The sequence below is a fragment of the Drosophila virilis genome, chromosome 4 (assembly GCF_030788295.1).
Source record: "Drosophila virilis strain 15010-1051.87 chromosome 4, Dvir_AGI_RSII-ME, whole genome shotgun sequence".
NCBI classification, from domain to species: Eukaryota; Metazoa; Arthropoda; class Insecta; order Diptera; family Drosophilidae; genus Drosophila; species Drosophila virilis.
Genome location: NC_091546.1, coordinates 14,711,615 through 14,725,648, shown reverse-complemented (window position 1 = coordinate 14,725,648; position 14,034 = coordinate 14,711,615). Strand labels below are relative to the sequence as shown.

General features: G+C 45.2%; 8 protein-coding genes across 8 annotated transcripts; 6 read left to right on the top strand and 2 right to left on the bottom strand.

Annotated features, from left to right (window-relative positions):
- Positions 1-7: 7 nt before the first annotated feature.
- On the top strand, positions 8-4,818 carry Wwox (WW domain-containing oxidoreductase). The gene is made up of 6 exons (XM_002051789.4): positions 8-166; positions 224-733; positions 800-979; positions 3,521-3,650; positions 3,735-3,863; positions 3,927-4,818. Exons 1-6 carry the CDS (start codon positions 75-77, stop codon positions 4,113-4,115), a joined length of 1,230 nt encoding a protein of 409 aa, XP_002051825.1. The 5' UTR covers positions 8-74; the 3' UTR covers positions 4,116-4,818.
- Positions 4,124-4,891, bottom strand: Sirup (Starvation-upregulated protein). The gene is made up of 2 exons (XM_002051790.4): positions 4,659-4,891; positions 4,124-4,569 (listed from the first exon to the last, which is right to left on the bottom strand). The coding sequence occupies exons 1-2, from the start codon at positions 4,711-4,713 to the stop codon at positions 4,286-4,288; spliced, it is 339 nt and encodes a 112-aa protein (XP_002051826.1). The 5' UTR covers positions 4,714-4,891; the 3' UTR covers positions 4,124-4,285.
- Positions 4,892-5,260: 369 nt separating this feature from the next.
- On the top strand, positions 5,261-5,768 carry LOC6628455 (protein CEBPZOS). The gene is made up of 3 exons (XM_002051791.4): positions 5,261-5,364; positions 5,425-5,560; positions 5,623-5,768. The coding sequence occupies exons 2-3, from the start codon at positions 5,431-5,433 to the stop codon at positions 5,766-5,768; spliced, it is 276 nt and encodes a 91-aa protein (XP_002051827.1). The 5' UTR covers positions 5,261-5,364; positions 5,425-5,430.
- A 20-nt stretch (positions 5,769-5,788) lies between these two features.
- LOC6628456 (uncharacterized) lies at positions 5,789-6,137 on the top strand. Its single transcript, XM_002051792.4, has one exon. The coding sequence runs from the start codon at positions 5,789-5,791 to the stop codon at positions 6,035-6,037; it is 249 nt and encodes an 82-aa protein (XP_002051828.1). The 3' UTR covers positions 6,038-6,137.
- An 88-nt stretch (positions 6,138-6,225) lies between these two features.
- daed (daedalus) lies at positions 6,226-8,340 on the top strand. The gene is made up of 2 exons (XM_002051793.4): positions 6,226-6,962; positions 7,024-8,340. The coding sequence occupies exons 1-2, from the start codon at positions 6,297-6,299 to the stop codon at positions 7,141-7,143; spliced, it is 786 nt and encodes a 261-aa protein (XP_002051829.1). The 5' UTR covers positions 6,226-6,296; the 3' UTR covers positions 7,144-8,340.
- Positions 7,391-8,365, bottom strand: LOC6628458 (uncharacterized). The gene is made up of 3 exons (XM_002051794.4): positions 8,205-8,365; positions 7,704-8,147; positions 7,391-7,630 (listed from the first exon to the last, which is right to left on the bottom strand). The coding sequence occupies exons 1-3, from the start codon at positions 8,278-8,280 to the stop codon at positions 7,500-7,502; spliced, it is 651 nt and encodes a 216-aa protein (XP_002051830.2). The 5' UTR covers positions 8,281-8,365; the 3' UTR covers positions 7,391-7,499.
- A 367-nt stretch (positions 8,366-8,732) lies between these two features.
- Positions 8,733-10,040, top strand: Uch (Ubiquitin carboxyl-terminal hydrolase). The gene is made up of 4 exons (XM_002051795.4): positions 8,733-8,888; positions 9,038-9,178; positions 9,267-9,415; positions 9,478-10,040. The coding sequence occupies exons 1-4, from the start codon at positions 8,853-8,855 to the stop codon at positions 9,839-9,841; spliced, it is 690 nt and encodes a 229-aa protein (XP_002051831.1). The 5' UTR covers positions 8,733-8,852; the 3' UTR covers positions 9,842-10,040.
- Positions 10,041-10,162: 122 nt separating this feature from the next.
- LOC6628460 (2-phosphoxylose phosphatase 1) lies at positions 10,163-13,480 on the top strand. Its single transcript, XM_002051796.4, has 4 exons — positions 10,163-10,421; positions 10,484-10,814; positions 10,889-11,029; positions 11,748-13,480. The coding sequence occupies exons 1-4, from the start codon at positions 10,322-10,324 to the stop codon at positions 12,943-12,945; spliced, it is 1,770 nt and encodes a 589-aa protein (XP_002051832.1). The 5' UTR covers positions 10,163-10,321; the 3' UTR covers positions 12,946-13,480.
- The last annotated feature ends 554 nt before the right edge of the window (positions 13,481-14,034 follow it).

Genomic DNA, 14,034 nt, shown 5'->3' with positions numbered 1-14,034 from the left:
AGCCCTGAACAACAGCTGTTATTAGTTTACATCTTTAAAAGACTGTTGTATTTATTACCCGTAATAAAATCAAAATGATGTCGCTACCCGACTCTGATTCTGAGGACGAGCTGCCGCCAGGCTGGGAGGAGCGTGCCACCGACGATGGCGTTGTGTGCTATGTCAAGTATGTACCCCCCGAATCACCAGCTTCAAGGGAGACATAACACCTGTCCCGTTGCAGTCAACAGAGCAAAACCTCACAATGGACTCATCCGCGAACTGGACGCTCCAAACGCATTACCGGCGAGCTGCCGCTGGGCTGGGAGAAATACTACGATGAGCAAAGCAAACGTTTCATGTTCCACAACAAGGAAACGAAACAGCGCACCAATATTGATCCACGACTGGCATTTGCTGTCGAAGAGCCCACGTTGAATGTGGCGCAAGTGCGTCAGCGTTTCGACTCATGCAGCACAGCGCTGCAGGTGCTGCATGGCAAGGATTTGCATGGCCGTGTGGCGCTTATAACGGGTGCCAACTGTGGCATTGGCTACGAAACGGCGCGCTCACTGGCCCTGCACGGTTGTGAAATTATCCTTGCCTGCCGTAATCTGGCATCGGCCGCGGAGGCCATCGAACGCATTGCCCTGGAGCGACCAGCAGCACGTGCCAGGTGTCGTTCATTCGCCCTGGATTTGGGTTCGCTGCGCAACGTGCAGAAGTTTGTAGAGCAGATCAAGCAGAGCTTCAGGTGTGTGGCATCGACTGTTTAATTATGGGCGCTGATCTTAGTTGATTTATTTCTCTAACTTTGCAGCCACATTGACTATCTCATACTGAATGCCGGCGTCTTTGCTTTGCCCCATACCAAAACTGTCGATGGACTCGAGACAACATTCCAAGTATCGCATTTATCCCATTTCTATCTAACGCTGCAATTGGAGGCGCTGTTTGATCACAGGACGCGCATTGTGGTGCTTTCCTCCGAATCGCACAGGTAAGCACAGCTGAGCAAGGGTATATTTAACGCAAGCGTGTCCAACCGGCACTAGGTATACTTTAGCGGCCACCACTGTATTCGTATTGTAACAGCAGCATTGCTTATCGTCACTAGGTCTATGTTAGGACTGTCACTGTATTTGAATTTTAACCGGCATTTGGCACCAGCTACATTATAATGACCGCCACTGTTGCTTATAATCCAACTGCATTTGGCATTATTTCTTTTTAGCAAGTTTATTGCACTTATCGCTTGGACTTTGGTCCGGCGCGCGTCTGTGTTTTCTTTGCGTTGGCGTCGACGCAATTGTGACTAAACTATAAATAGTACGCAATGCGTACATACCGAAATACTTGTAAGCGATAGTCTAGTTTGATATTTAGCAAGGGGAATAGGTTATTTAATAATATTTATTTTATATAGTATAATTTCTTATTTCAAGGTCAGTTTGATGCTTTAAGCCTTTGCTAGCTCTTCAAATTTTGACCTTGCGGCATTTGTTTAGGTTTGTGTTTGTTGGAAATTCGGTTTAATCTCGACTTCAAGGCAAAACGCAATTGAACTCCGTTTTGAGATTAGATTTGTTTACACATTTACTGCGCACACAACGCACACATTGAAATAATAACTACGTCACAAATGTGCCTGGCCAATAGAAATGCGACTAGTACTTTTTCATATGGCATATTTTTAGTGTGCATTGCAGTTAATGTGTTTAAAGTAGCTTTAATAGTGTAGCTAACGGTTTTTACATAATAATTACCTGTTAAGTGGTTTCGGTGCTTAAAATTGTTGATCTTAGGCAAATGCAAGCGTACACCACCGCGGCTGCTGAAGTTTGTTTACATGTTTGTGTGCATGCACACATACACGCACGCGTTGCGATATCAGCTGAAGGCACACACATACATTCAATTCACGTGCTGCGCACAAGCACAGTGGTACACAGGCATAATTTAACAGATGGCCAACTGTTTGTAGCCGCACTATGCTACGCACACACACACAAACACACGCGCGCGCGCACACACACACGAATAAATCAACGAAACTCGCGTGAAGCGACGAAACGAGGCATAAAACGTAATTGAAGTGAAGTTGTTTAATGTTGGAGGTGGTTTTTGCAGCTGTATTGGTCTTGCTTCTTCTGCGTTCGTTATTTCCAGCACGTACAACATCTCTTGCCTCTGTTTTGTTGTATCTGTATCTCGTGGAAGCATGCAGCAACAGTCGCGTGCGCCAAATCGTGTACTCACTAAAAGTCATGTATACCAACAGCAATCGCACACGTTCAAGCACACATATACATGCACACCCATACATACATATGTATATACGCTGACTTATGCGACCAAAATTGTCTGTTTGATGAATGACGCTGAGTTTCTATTGGGGTCAGAATACCAAGCAATGCTTGATAGGCGGTCGTTGCATGGAGGACGTCATGTTCTCTTCTTCTTCTTATTGCTTGCATGGGAAATGAATGAAAATTCGAAATTAAATGCTAACTTAAGAGAAATCTAAATGAATAATAAATACATATAGAATTTATGCATTTTGCAGACGCAGTGGAAGTACATTTATCATGCGTTGAACATATCCAAATAAAACGGATAAAACGATTTTGCATATTTTTTGCAACACTAGACATGCATACATATGCATACACACATACATACATGTATGTATATGTATGTAGCTAAATACATACGCATTTGATTCAACTAGGACGGCAATAATATAAAAACAAATTCAAAGTCCATAAAATTGCGCGCTTCGATTTGTAACGTTCAAAATTGACGGCATTTACGACTTGCGCATGCGCTACAATTTCTGGTTCTGTGTAAATGTAAAGCGTAAATTATTTACACTGTGCATTGTTTTTTTTTTTTTGTACAAACCGCTTTGTTGTCGTTGTTCTAGGGCGCAGTTTATTGTTGCGGCATGTAGGCGCCTTAGTCACAGGCATGGCCTGAACTTTTGTTCATGGTTTGAGTCTTGCATCTCATTAACGAAGACTGAACGCCGCCGCCGCACAAACAAAACAACAACAAAAACAACAACAAGAACGACAAAGCCAATCAAGACTCGTTTGCGTCCGGCCGGTGGGTGCAAAGTCCAGTTTGGGTTCGACTGGATGATGCTACATTGTATACAAGTACAGTGAAAGCTCGCTTTAAGCGAACAAACGCAGTTTCAGTCTTTATTTGCTCCATGAAGAGATAAAAATAAATTCTCGAAAGATTCCTTTTGGAGTTCACTTTTTGCCACATTTTTTCCGGGAATAGTTAAACAGCTGTTTTTTTTCTTTTACAAAAATAAATGAAAGGCTAGCGTATAGGGTGAACGTCCAACGATAAGAATGGGGCTCATTGGAGGAGCTTTCACTGTACGCATATGCCGTAAGCCTGTTATGTACAGCAAAAACAAAACAAACCAAATATGCAAAAAGGGACCACATACAACAAACAGCAATTGCGTCTTAAATTAAACTTGAATTTCTTAACCCCCCCCCCCCCTCGCTCCCTTCGCCTGCAGATTTGCCAATCTGCCAGTGGAGAATCTAACGCTGCAGCACTTATCGCCGCCAGCAGAGAAATATTGGAGCATGATGGCCTACAACAATGCCAAGCTGTGCAATGTCTTGTTTGCCCAGGAGCTGGCACAGGTGAGTCACGCTCGGCATATTTATATTTAGCATATTTAACCAACAAGTGACCCAATTATCCAAAAATATCCTCACTGCAATCAGCGCTGGCGGCAACGCGGCATTTCTGTCTTCTCGCTGCATCCTGGCAACATGGTTTCGACGCAACTGTCGCGCAATTATTGGTTTTATCGCCTGCTGTTTGCCATTGTGCGACCCTTTACCAAATCCCTGGTGAGTAGATGCCATTAAGTTAACCTGGGGATGACTTTCACTGGACATTCTTTTAAAACGCAGCAACAAGCCGCCGCCACGAGCATCTACTGCGCGACGGCGAACGAGTTGACTGGCCTGTCGGGTCTGTACTTCAATAACTGTTACTTCTGTGAGCCCAGCAAGCTGTCCAAGTGTGCGGCACTGCAGCAGCAATTGTGGGCGCTCAGCGAGCGCCTGATCCTTGAGCTAATGGAGCCGACAACAATTTGAATTTCAAGTTTTCTTTTAAATACGTGTGTGTGTTTTTTTTAATAACTATTTCTACATTTTACATATTAATAATTATGCGTCGAGTATACAATTTGTTTTTCTTTTAAAACTTAAATCTAAACATTTGAAAAGGAACCTAACTACGTACTAAGGCACAGATTTGTGCTGGACTAGAAGTCGGAGACGCGACCCTTGCGCTCCCAGTCGCCGTAGCGTGTGGGCTCCGGTCCAGCGGGTCCGCCAATTTCGCCTGTGTACGGATTTGTTTGGTTCGGCCAGGGCTTGAGTGGCTCCTTCTCCTGGTACGGATGGCGTGAGAACTCGTCCAATTTGCCCAGCGGCGTCTTGGCGCGCAATTTCTTCTGAAAGGCCATCAGCTTTTCGGATGGTGTTTTTGGCTCCTTAATTTCACCAGCTGCCGACTGCCAGGCGCTGCTCGTCGATAGATAGCTCACTGTTTAAGAGAATATATATATATATAACAAATGTAACAATTTAATTTTGGTCTCGGATAACACTTTGCACACACACACACACACACACCTTGTTTGCCCATCTGCGGCATTGCCCGCAGCGTCTGTCTTGTCATCGACTGCATTTTGTTTTTTTTTCTATTTTTTTGAGTTCAAGTTTTGGGCTGTTCTTGTTTACAGTTCTTCAAAGTACCGGTATTTGGGTTTGTTTTCTTGTCGAAGTTGTGGCTGTGTTTGAAAATCACGCTGCTGTTGTTGTCACTTGCTCGGCTCGTGCACGTTTGTGGCAACTGCGCTGTGGCTCCCCGTTTATATAGCTCTGCGACGGCACGCTGCCTTTTAATTTGTAGGCCGCTGCTGCTGCTGCGATTGCGTTGAAAGCGGCACGTTCAGATTTTATTTTTTTTGTGGCTTGTTACGTATTGCAGCTGTGTGGCGATATCGATAGCACAAGAGTTATCGAAATTAGAAGACGACGGCTGCATCATCGTTTTCGATTTGCGCTTTTACGTCATTATTGCTATCTACTTTGCAGTCATGCTCAAATATTTCTAATTAATATGAGCTTAAATATAAATAAATTATTTTTATGGTTAATTTTTTTCTTTATACCAACACATTCATCACAACACTGTATTTTAGTAATATTACCAATTCAACTTTTTTTAGTTATTTGCGACGAAACCTTCCCGACCTTGTAACCTGTTGATATATCGATGCCTTAAACATTTAATTTGGTGTATCGATACTATTGCACCAGACATGCTTGTTACTTCGTAAGCAATTGTTGTTCTTCTGTTTTGTAATATACACGTTTGTTTTTACGTTTGTTTTAGTTTGTGATGTTGCCGAAGACGCCTAAACCAGCTATTTGGAGATTCATCAAGGGTAGCGCCAAGACACTATTCGTGCTGGAAGCCGTCTGTTTCGCCGCTAGCTACGGTCTCTACTACCGTATGAACACAGACCAAGGTGAGTGTCACTGTGTGCTTTATATAAGCTTTCCGCTGAACGTTTACGTTTCTCAACCAAAGATTTTCGCCGGTACATCAACGAGAAGTATCCCTTCGCACTTGAGTATTATTATAAAATTGGAGAGATTGTGGGCGACAGCAAGGTGCGCGACATAGACGCCAATTACTGGAGCTCCGCAACTGCGCAATTCCAGAAGAAAGAGTAACATTTGAAGTCCAATTAAGAATGGCTAGCAATCCTTATGTCAAGTCCGTGCTATGGCTGGTTGGCTTCGGTGGCATTGGCTATGGTTTAATGCTGCTGACAGAGCCCAGTGCAGAGAAGATTGAGCGCATTAAAGCATCCGGTTCACCAGGTCAATACAATGCGGACGATAAAAAGAAAGCTCTGTTCATGCAAAAACTTCAGGAAGCTGCAACATCCAGTACTCCAATTTACAGGCAAGCGGCGAATACTGATAAAAAAGATAACTAGACTAGATTCTTTGTAAATAATTTGTTAATTGCAATGTTATAGAAATACTAATTTTGAAATAAAATAAGGATATGTGTGGAAGAGAAAATCCATAGTTAAATCGCTATCTCTTTCGCTCTGCAATAACAAAGCTGAAATTGCGGTAAACACTCAAACGATAGCTCGGCAACTCATCGATATTAATTACATATCGATATACCTGTAGATTTAAATAGCAACAATTTGCCATTGGGCTTAAGGAAAATCAAATTATTTAAATATGTCCGCGGAAAATGTGCCATTGTTTTCAACGAATGTGCCGCCTGCGGTGCAGTTTGGTGCCAGCAAGAACTTCCAGACACACACGGAGCAACAAGATCTGGACAGCGCATTTCTCGGCTACGAGAGACGCCCGTGGATGCAGGGAAAGGTGAAGCCAAATCCGCACAGGGAGCGCGAGGCCATAACGACACTGTTGTCCACATCGAACGACAATGTCGACAAGCTGCTCGAGGAGAACATTAGTTATCGTGACTTGGCTTCGCTGACGGACGAAGATCTGAAGCTGTTCGGATTTGCAGCGCAAAATGAACGCAGTAAATTCCTTAAAATGTTTGCACTGTTGCCCAACCAAGATCCCAGCTACGAATACATTTGCAACCAAAACGCAGCGCAGAGCTACAACAATCAGATCATTGCCAATGCATCCAATCACATCATGTACCTGCGCTCCTCCCTGGCCGCCACCAACTACAAGCTGCAGGTGCTGCCGCCCGAGGATGTGGTCGTGGGCGATAAACGCTATGCCAGCCGCTTCGCGCTGGAGGCCCTGAACAGCGTGCAAGCGATCTCGGATGAGCTGAGCAAGGATTTGCGTAAGCTGGAGCAGCTGGCCAGCGATGCCAATCGAAAGAGCGAGGAAGGCAGTTCGATGCCGGCAAAAGAGGTGCACTCCAATTACAAACAAAACTTATTTTATTTTTTTATTAATGTCCTGTTCCTTGCAGCGAAATGTTAAGATATTGTACTACACGGCCATTGCGCTGGGCACGGCTTGTGCTTGGTTATGGTGGTGGTCGAAGCGCAGCAACAGTCCAAGTCTCGAGAATATTTCAGTTAAAATCTAAAACATTCTTTTGTATTTGCAGAAAATTCTGCTCTAGAAATTACTAGACTATAAGCACATTCCATTTGAAATAACAAAAACATTTCCACTTTTTAAGGTAATCTCTAAGACTTCGAATATATATATGCTTTCTTTGGTAAGCATGCACTTTGAAATCTCATAGTTAAAATCATTGTAACCCTTTAGTATTAAGGAAGACTCTATAAGGCACAAAAAGTGTAATGTTATTTAACTAAAACTCGAATATGTTTAAGCTTAAAGTTGAAATCTTTTAATACAAAATTTAACATAACATTTAAAATTTACAATAATATATTCAAAGCAGATTTAACTGCGCTTTCAATCAAGAATGGCCACTCACTTTCGTCTGACCTCCTCGGCGAGCAGCAGAAACACCAAGTTCACATAGGCATCAACATGTTCGGGGAACTCCCAGGCCGTGGTGTACGAGATTAGTTTGCCCCGGCAAGTGCTGTGCGCTATGTTTTCTGTTGGTGTTCAATAACAAGATATGGGACTTATATGTATATATATATATAGAGCGATTGTCAGTCAACCTACGCATTACATGCTGTTTCACCAGTGACTCCTGCTTGTATCGCTTAAGTAGGTCCTCGGTGAAGGATACAAACTGTGTTAGCTTCCAGGTACGGTAAAAGATCACATTCGAGGCAACGCCCGCGAGCAGGGTTAATGCACGCAATTGTCGTAAAATCTCGCGGGTGTTTGTGAAAATATCAACAAAGATCGACGTAATAATGGCCAACTTATCGCAGGGCTTGACCAGATCTTCCGGATAGTAGCCGGCCTCGGCATTCGCGTTATCATAGCAACGCGTCTTTCGGGCCTCGATGGCGTAGCACAGCGCGGTGCCGCGTTGTTGGGCTATTTGCCATTTGGCGTAATTACTTTGCAGATCGGCAACTAATGCTTCCAGGCGAGCCTTGCAGCTGGCCAAATTGGCATCGTGCTTGACTGGAGATTGCATGCGCTGGCTGTCAACAACTTAATGAAACAAAGTTAAATAAAAGCCATGCTCAGCTGGTGAATTTCAACACTTACAGCGCACTGGCGTTAAAGAAGTGTTTAACAAATCCATTATCGTCGTTAGCACTTGATTATTATTCAATGTATCCATCAATTTATCCTATTTTTTTAAGAAATTTAAACATGTTCTAAATTTTGCCAAAAACCGAAATGCAAACGAGAAGTCAAAAGCAATTCAAACAGCTGACAGCTACCGATTATCGATTTTATAGAATCGTTCCAACCTATCGCTCACCTCTATTAAAATGATCAATTGGCGGCAAATTTTAAATTTAAACTTGAAAAAGCTCCAAGTATAGCAATTTCTTCAGTTATTTATGTCTATTTTCAATGTTAAGCAATGAAATAAAGACTTTATATACTTTCTCAAAATTCTTTGGATTTGTGCGTACAATAATAAGTAAATGCATAAATGAATATTTGATTCCGGTGCCGAAAACATGTTGCCAAAATCGAAGCCAGCAGCTGCAAACTGGTTCCGTGCAAGGTTCGTGCTAGAGACTATCCCGATTATCGATACTAATCGGCGGTCAATCGATAGCACACACACACACTTTTACTCAAAGTGTCAAAAAAGTGCCGGTAATCATTGTCAGACATTTCTAAAATACATTCGTTCGAAGTTTGTCGTAAAGCGCTGCAAGTAAATTAAATTTTTTAAAAATGTCGATCTGGACACCATTGGAATCCAACCCGGAGGTAAGTGGTTATCTTTACTAATCTTGTTAACAGTTAACAATGTATGAAAAAAAGCTTGTAATTTGTTGTTGCTGTTGCTTGGCAAAATTCGATTTTATTTCCAATTGGCATATTAAAAAAGACGCCATGATGTCCGTGTCCCATTCCAGGTGCTGACCAAATACATACATAAGCTGGGCGTGTCGTCGGCCTGGTCTGTGACTGACGTCATCGGCCTGGACGAAGAACTGCTGGCAATGCTGCCGCGTCCCGTGAAGTCCCTCATCTTGCTCTTCCCCATTAGCGAGGCTGTAGGTCCAACGATTTCGCCATTCATTCATTTCATTTTTCTAATGTGTATTTGTGTGGGTGTGGTTGTGTGTGTGCGTGTGCTTGCAGTATGAAAAACATCGCGCTGAAGAGCACGAGCGCATCAAGGCTGCTGCTGAGCCGGAAAAATATCCAAAAGATCTCTTTTACATGAAACAGTTCACCCACAACGCCTGCGGCACCGTTGCCCTCATCCACAGTGTGGCCAATAATAAGGAGTAAGAGATTAGATATACATAAATCCATAATATGCACGCTCATCTATAAATATAATCCACAGCATCGAAATAGCCGCCGGCGTTTTGAAGAATTTCTTGGAGAAGGGCGCCAACCTATCGCCCGAGGAACGCGGCCAGGCTCTAGAGCAGGACAACGCCTTTACCGAAGACCATCAGATGCTGGCCCAAGAGGGACAAACCGATGCCGGTGCCTATGAAACCGTTGTTCACCATTTCATTGCACTGGTCAACAAGGAGAATACTCTGTACGAGCTAGACGGACGCAAGTCGTACCCAATCAGTCATGGCAAGACCTCGGATGAGACTTTTGTGCTAGATGCTGCCAAGGTGTGCAAGGAGTTCATGGCACGCGATCCCGACGATGTGCGTTTCACCGTGCTGGCTCTGGCTGCCACACAGGAATAGAGAGCCCACCCAATCATCTAAAATATATATATATATATATCTATTATATGATCTCCGATCTATACACATACGCCTATTTATATATTTGTAAGGCCACGTTAGAAACGCTTCTGGCCATCATTATACGCATATTTAACCCGCACTTGAATGTATTTCGAATGTTTTACGTGTTGTGATTAAAGAACGCATGAGAACTGAACCCAGATGCTCCACCAACAGCTGTTTCCCAACGCGTGGCCACTGCGCATGCTCCTCAATGGGTTACGCTCCACGTAACTGTTTGACAGTTGCCAAACGTGGTTGCTTTTTGTTTTCTTGCACACAATTGGCCTTAAGTTGTGGATTTATAGGATTCATATCCAGCTAACAGCGAACCGTAGAGCCCTCCAGTGTGCCCAGCCAGAATAACAGTATATTTAAACAGGACTACAAGCACATTTATATGTGTGGTCGCCGCCACTGCTCGGAGTCGGGTGAATCATGAAGCTGCTGCTCAAGGAGCTGACGCGTTTAACCACGCAGCATCGCACCTTCTACTGCTACATGTTTCTCAGCATTTGGATCTTTCTACTGATAGCGGGTAAGTTACTGCCCAATCCCGGCCAGCTCACAAGGGCTCACCCAAGCTTTCTTTCTCGACAGGCATGTATCGCTACATGGGCAACGTTGAGCACAATAGCAGTCCGGGCAGTGGCGGCGGCGGTGTCTATGGTCCTGGCATAGGCACTGCCAGCTCTGGCGGTGGGAATGGTGCTATTGACACCTCCAGCGCACAGCGTTTTGCCAGATATCGGGAACGCTGCGCATCGCTGTCACAGTTGACACGCATGGACGATGGCGGCATACTGGAGGGCTGGAAGCTACAGGGTGTGCTCCTAGTCATCCGGCATGGGGATCGCGGCGCCATGTCCCATGTGCATGCCAATGGCATCAATTGTGGTGTGCCCGCCGATGGCGACAGTCTGGTCAACAGGTGAGTGGCCACATGTGGCTTATGTCTGCTGCTGCTGCTGCTGATGCCCATTGACCTTAATCTTATGCCGGCAGATATCGAAGCTTTCTGCATAACTCCAGCAGCTCCGCCTCGGGCTCAAATCACATGTACTGGAGCAAGGTGGGTCCATTTCATGGCTTTCCGCTGCTGCCTGCCACGGAACGCGGCTGTCCACTTGGCCAGCTAACATACAAGTAAGTCGTGTGACTTTGTGGCCAATCAATCAGTCATTCAATCAATTAGGTTGTTCAACGATTCGTCATGCATTTAGTCAGTTAACGTATCAATCAGTCTGTCAGCCAGCAAATAAGTCACTCCTTCAATCAATCAATTAGGCAGTTTATCAATCAAACAGTCAGTCACCAAATCATCACATTGTCAATCCATCAGTCACCTAACCAGTAAGTCTATCAATCAGTTGGGTCCTCAATCCGTCAGTCAGTCAGCCAATCAGTCACTCTGTCAATCAAGCAGTCAATCAATCTGCAAATCAGTCACTCAGCCAATCATTCATTTTCATTCTGTCAATCAGTTAGTTAGCTGACGCATCAATCGCTCTATCAATCAATCAATCAGACCGTCAACCAATCAGTCACTCAGTCAATCAATCAACTTTACTCTGTCAGTCAGCAAGTGCATCAATCACTATCAATCAGTCACTCTGTCAACCAATCAATCAGCAAATCAATCACTCAGTCAATCAATCAATTGTACTCTGTCTATCAATCAGACAGTCAATCAATCAATACTTCAGTCAATCAATCTATTTTACACTGTCAATCAATCAGTCAGTCAGCCAGCGCACCAATCACTCTATCAATCAGCCACTCTCAATGATTGATCATATTAGGATATACATATATATGTATATATAGAAGGCTTTCAGTCGCACTTCCAATATCCCTTTCGCAGAGGGATTGCCCAATTGCTGCACGTGGGCGACATCATGCACCAGATCTATGCGCATCCGTTGGGGCTGCTGCTGAAGCCGAATGCGCTGCGTGGATCCGTGGACACGACGCCGCATACGCTGCTCAACTCGGATGAGGTGGTTGTGTTCACGACACGATATCGACGCACCTTTCAGTCGGCGCTGGCGCTGCTCTTTGCCCTGCTGCCGGCGGACAAGTGGCTGGGGCTGAATGTGCGCGAGTCGCACAGCATGGCCTTCTGCTTCGGCGACTGCAGCTGCGCCCAGACGCTGGTGCTGCGCAAGCGCTTGATGCAGCTGGCCGAACGCCAACTGCTGCGTCGCGCCGACGTGCTCGCCGTGATGCAGTGGATCGGCGGCACGCTGCTGCAGCACACGGCGACGGAGGGCGGCGTCACGAATCCCTTCGAGGTGGTGGATGCCATGTTGACCGTGCTCTGCCATGATGCCGCCCTGCCCTGTCGCCGGCGCAATGTCAGCCAGACGCTGAGCACTCGCGCCCACAATCCGGAGCTGGTGGATGTCATCAACATTGACCAGGATGAGACGGTGGCCAATTTGATGCCACCCCTAGAGCCGGCGGAGGAGGAGCAACTGGAGGCGGCGGCCGCTGCGCCAAATGACGAGCGCGCCGGCTGCGTGGAGGCATCACACGTGGATGCGTTGATGTCCTTTGCCGACGAGCTATCGCTGCGCACCGCGCGACATGTCTACTACAAGCGTTCGGGACTGCTCCGCGCCTACGGCATGATCCGGCACATTGTGGGCTACATGCTCAAGATGATATCCGGGGATCGCACCAAGTTTGTGCTCTACTCCGGCCACGATTGCACCCTGCAATATCTGACGGCTGCCTTGGGCATCCTCAGCGATCACGGCCAGACCATTGCCTATGCCTCCCGGCTGGCCTTCGAGGTGTACCGCAGCGAGGCGCACACGGACTACTATTTCCGTGTCGTGCACAATGGACGCGATGTCACCCAGCAAATCGATTTCTGCGAGGGCGGCAAGAGCCTGCGGGTGACGCGCGACAGTCGCGGCAACAAGGCCGATCTCTGTCCGATCGAGAACATCATACGCTTCCTGCACGAGGACTACTTCGCGCCACTGAACGCCACCAACTTCAAGGAGGCCTGCGCCGCCTCCTTCGGCCCGCCAGCCAAGGCAAACGAGTTCTAGATGGGCGCCGGATTCCATTCCCGGTACTTTGTTGAACTGTGATAAGTAGTAAAGGGAGAAAGCCCCAATCCCAGCCACAACCGGGCATATCAAGTCGATCGCACACTATGGCATAAGTATATTAGCAGAATTCTAGCTAAGTCGTAACTCCTAGACCCATAAGTCCCGACAAACGACATAGATCCTTTACATATCTCTAGCTTAAGTTCTCGAGGTATAATATCTCGTATATTGGCAGAATTCTAGCCAAGTCGTAACTCCTAGATCCATAAGTCCCGACAAACGATGCATATCAGTGCAATCCTGCACATATCTCTAGGCTAAGTTCTCTGAGGTATAATACCTCTACGTATGTCTCTTACATATCAGCAACATATCATGTGCAACATTTACCTACAGTTTTCAACTATATATATACATATATATTATACATATACAACTTTTGGCGAGTTAAGTATTTAAATAAATGTTAACCCAAGCGAATAAATAGTATCATTCGACAGGCATTGATATCTATAGATATCTATAGATGAAAAAAATAAATAAAATTATATCATCTAACATACGACTTTGCATTCCATATTTAAAAAAAAAAAAAATTATGCGGCGAAATGAGTTGCCCGCCCAAGACAGCTGTCCTTCTATATATAAAATAACTGCAGTTAATAGCGGTTAATGTGTATTTGCTTAATTACATGCGGCCCCAAGCTGCTTCGCTGACGTCCAAACGTCGACTGACTGCAAGACTGTACAATGCATTTGCAATTTTGCGGCTCAGTTGAGTGCAGTTCTACGTATGTGTGTGTGTGTGTGTGTGTTGGTGTGCTCACACACTCACACAAACATGTAAGCGATGAGCAAAGGCTTTAAAACAGCGTCATGAGTGATAAAGCAAACGAGAGCAAAGGCCCCGCTAAAAGGGGCGCTGCGATGAAAGAACAAAAAGTACATAACGAGAAGAAAAAAACAACTGCGTCAGTGGAGAGTGGAGCCGTTATTACTTATCTGTGTGTGCGGTTGGGTGGAGTGGGGAGCACGCGCGCAAGTAACGCGGCGAATACAAACACAGACACACACACACACACATAG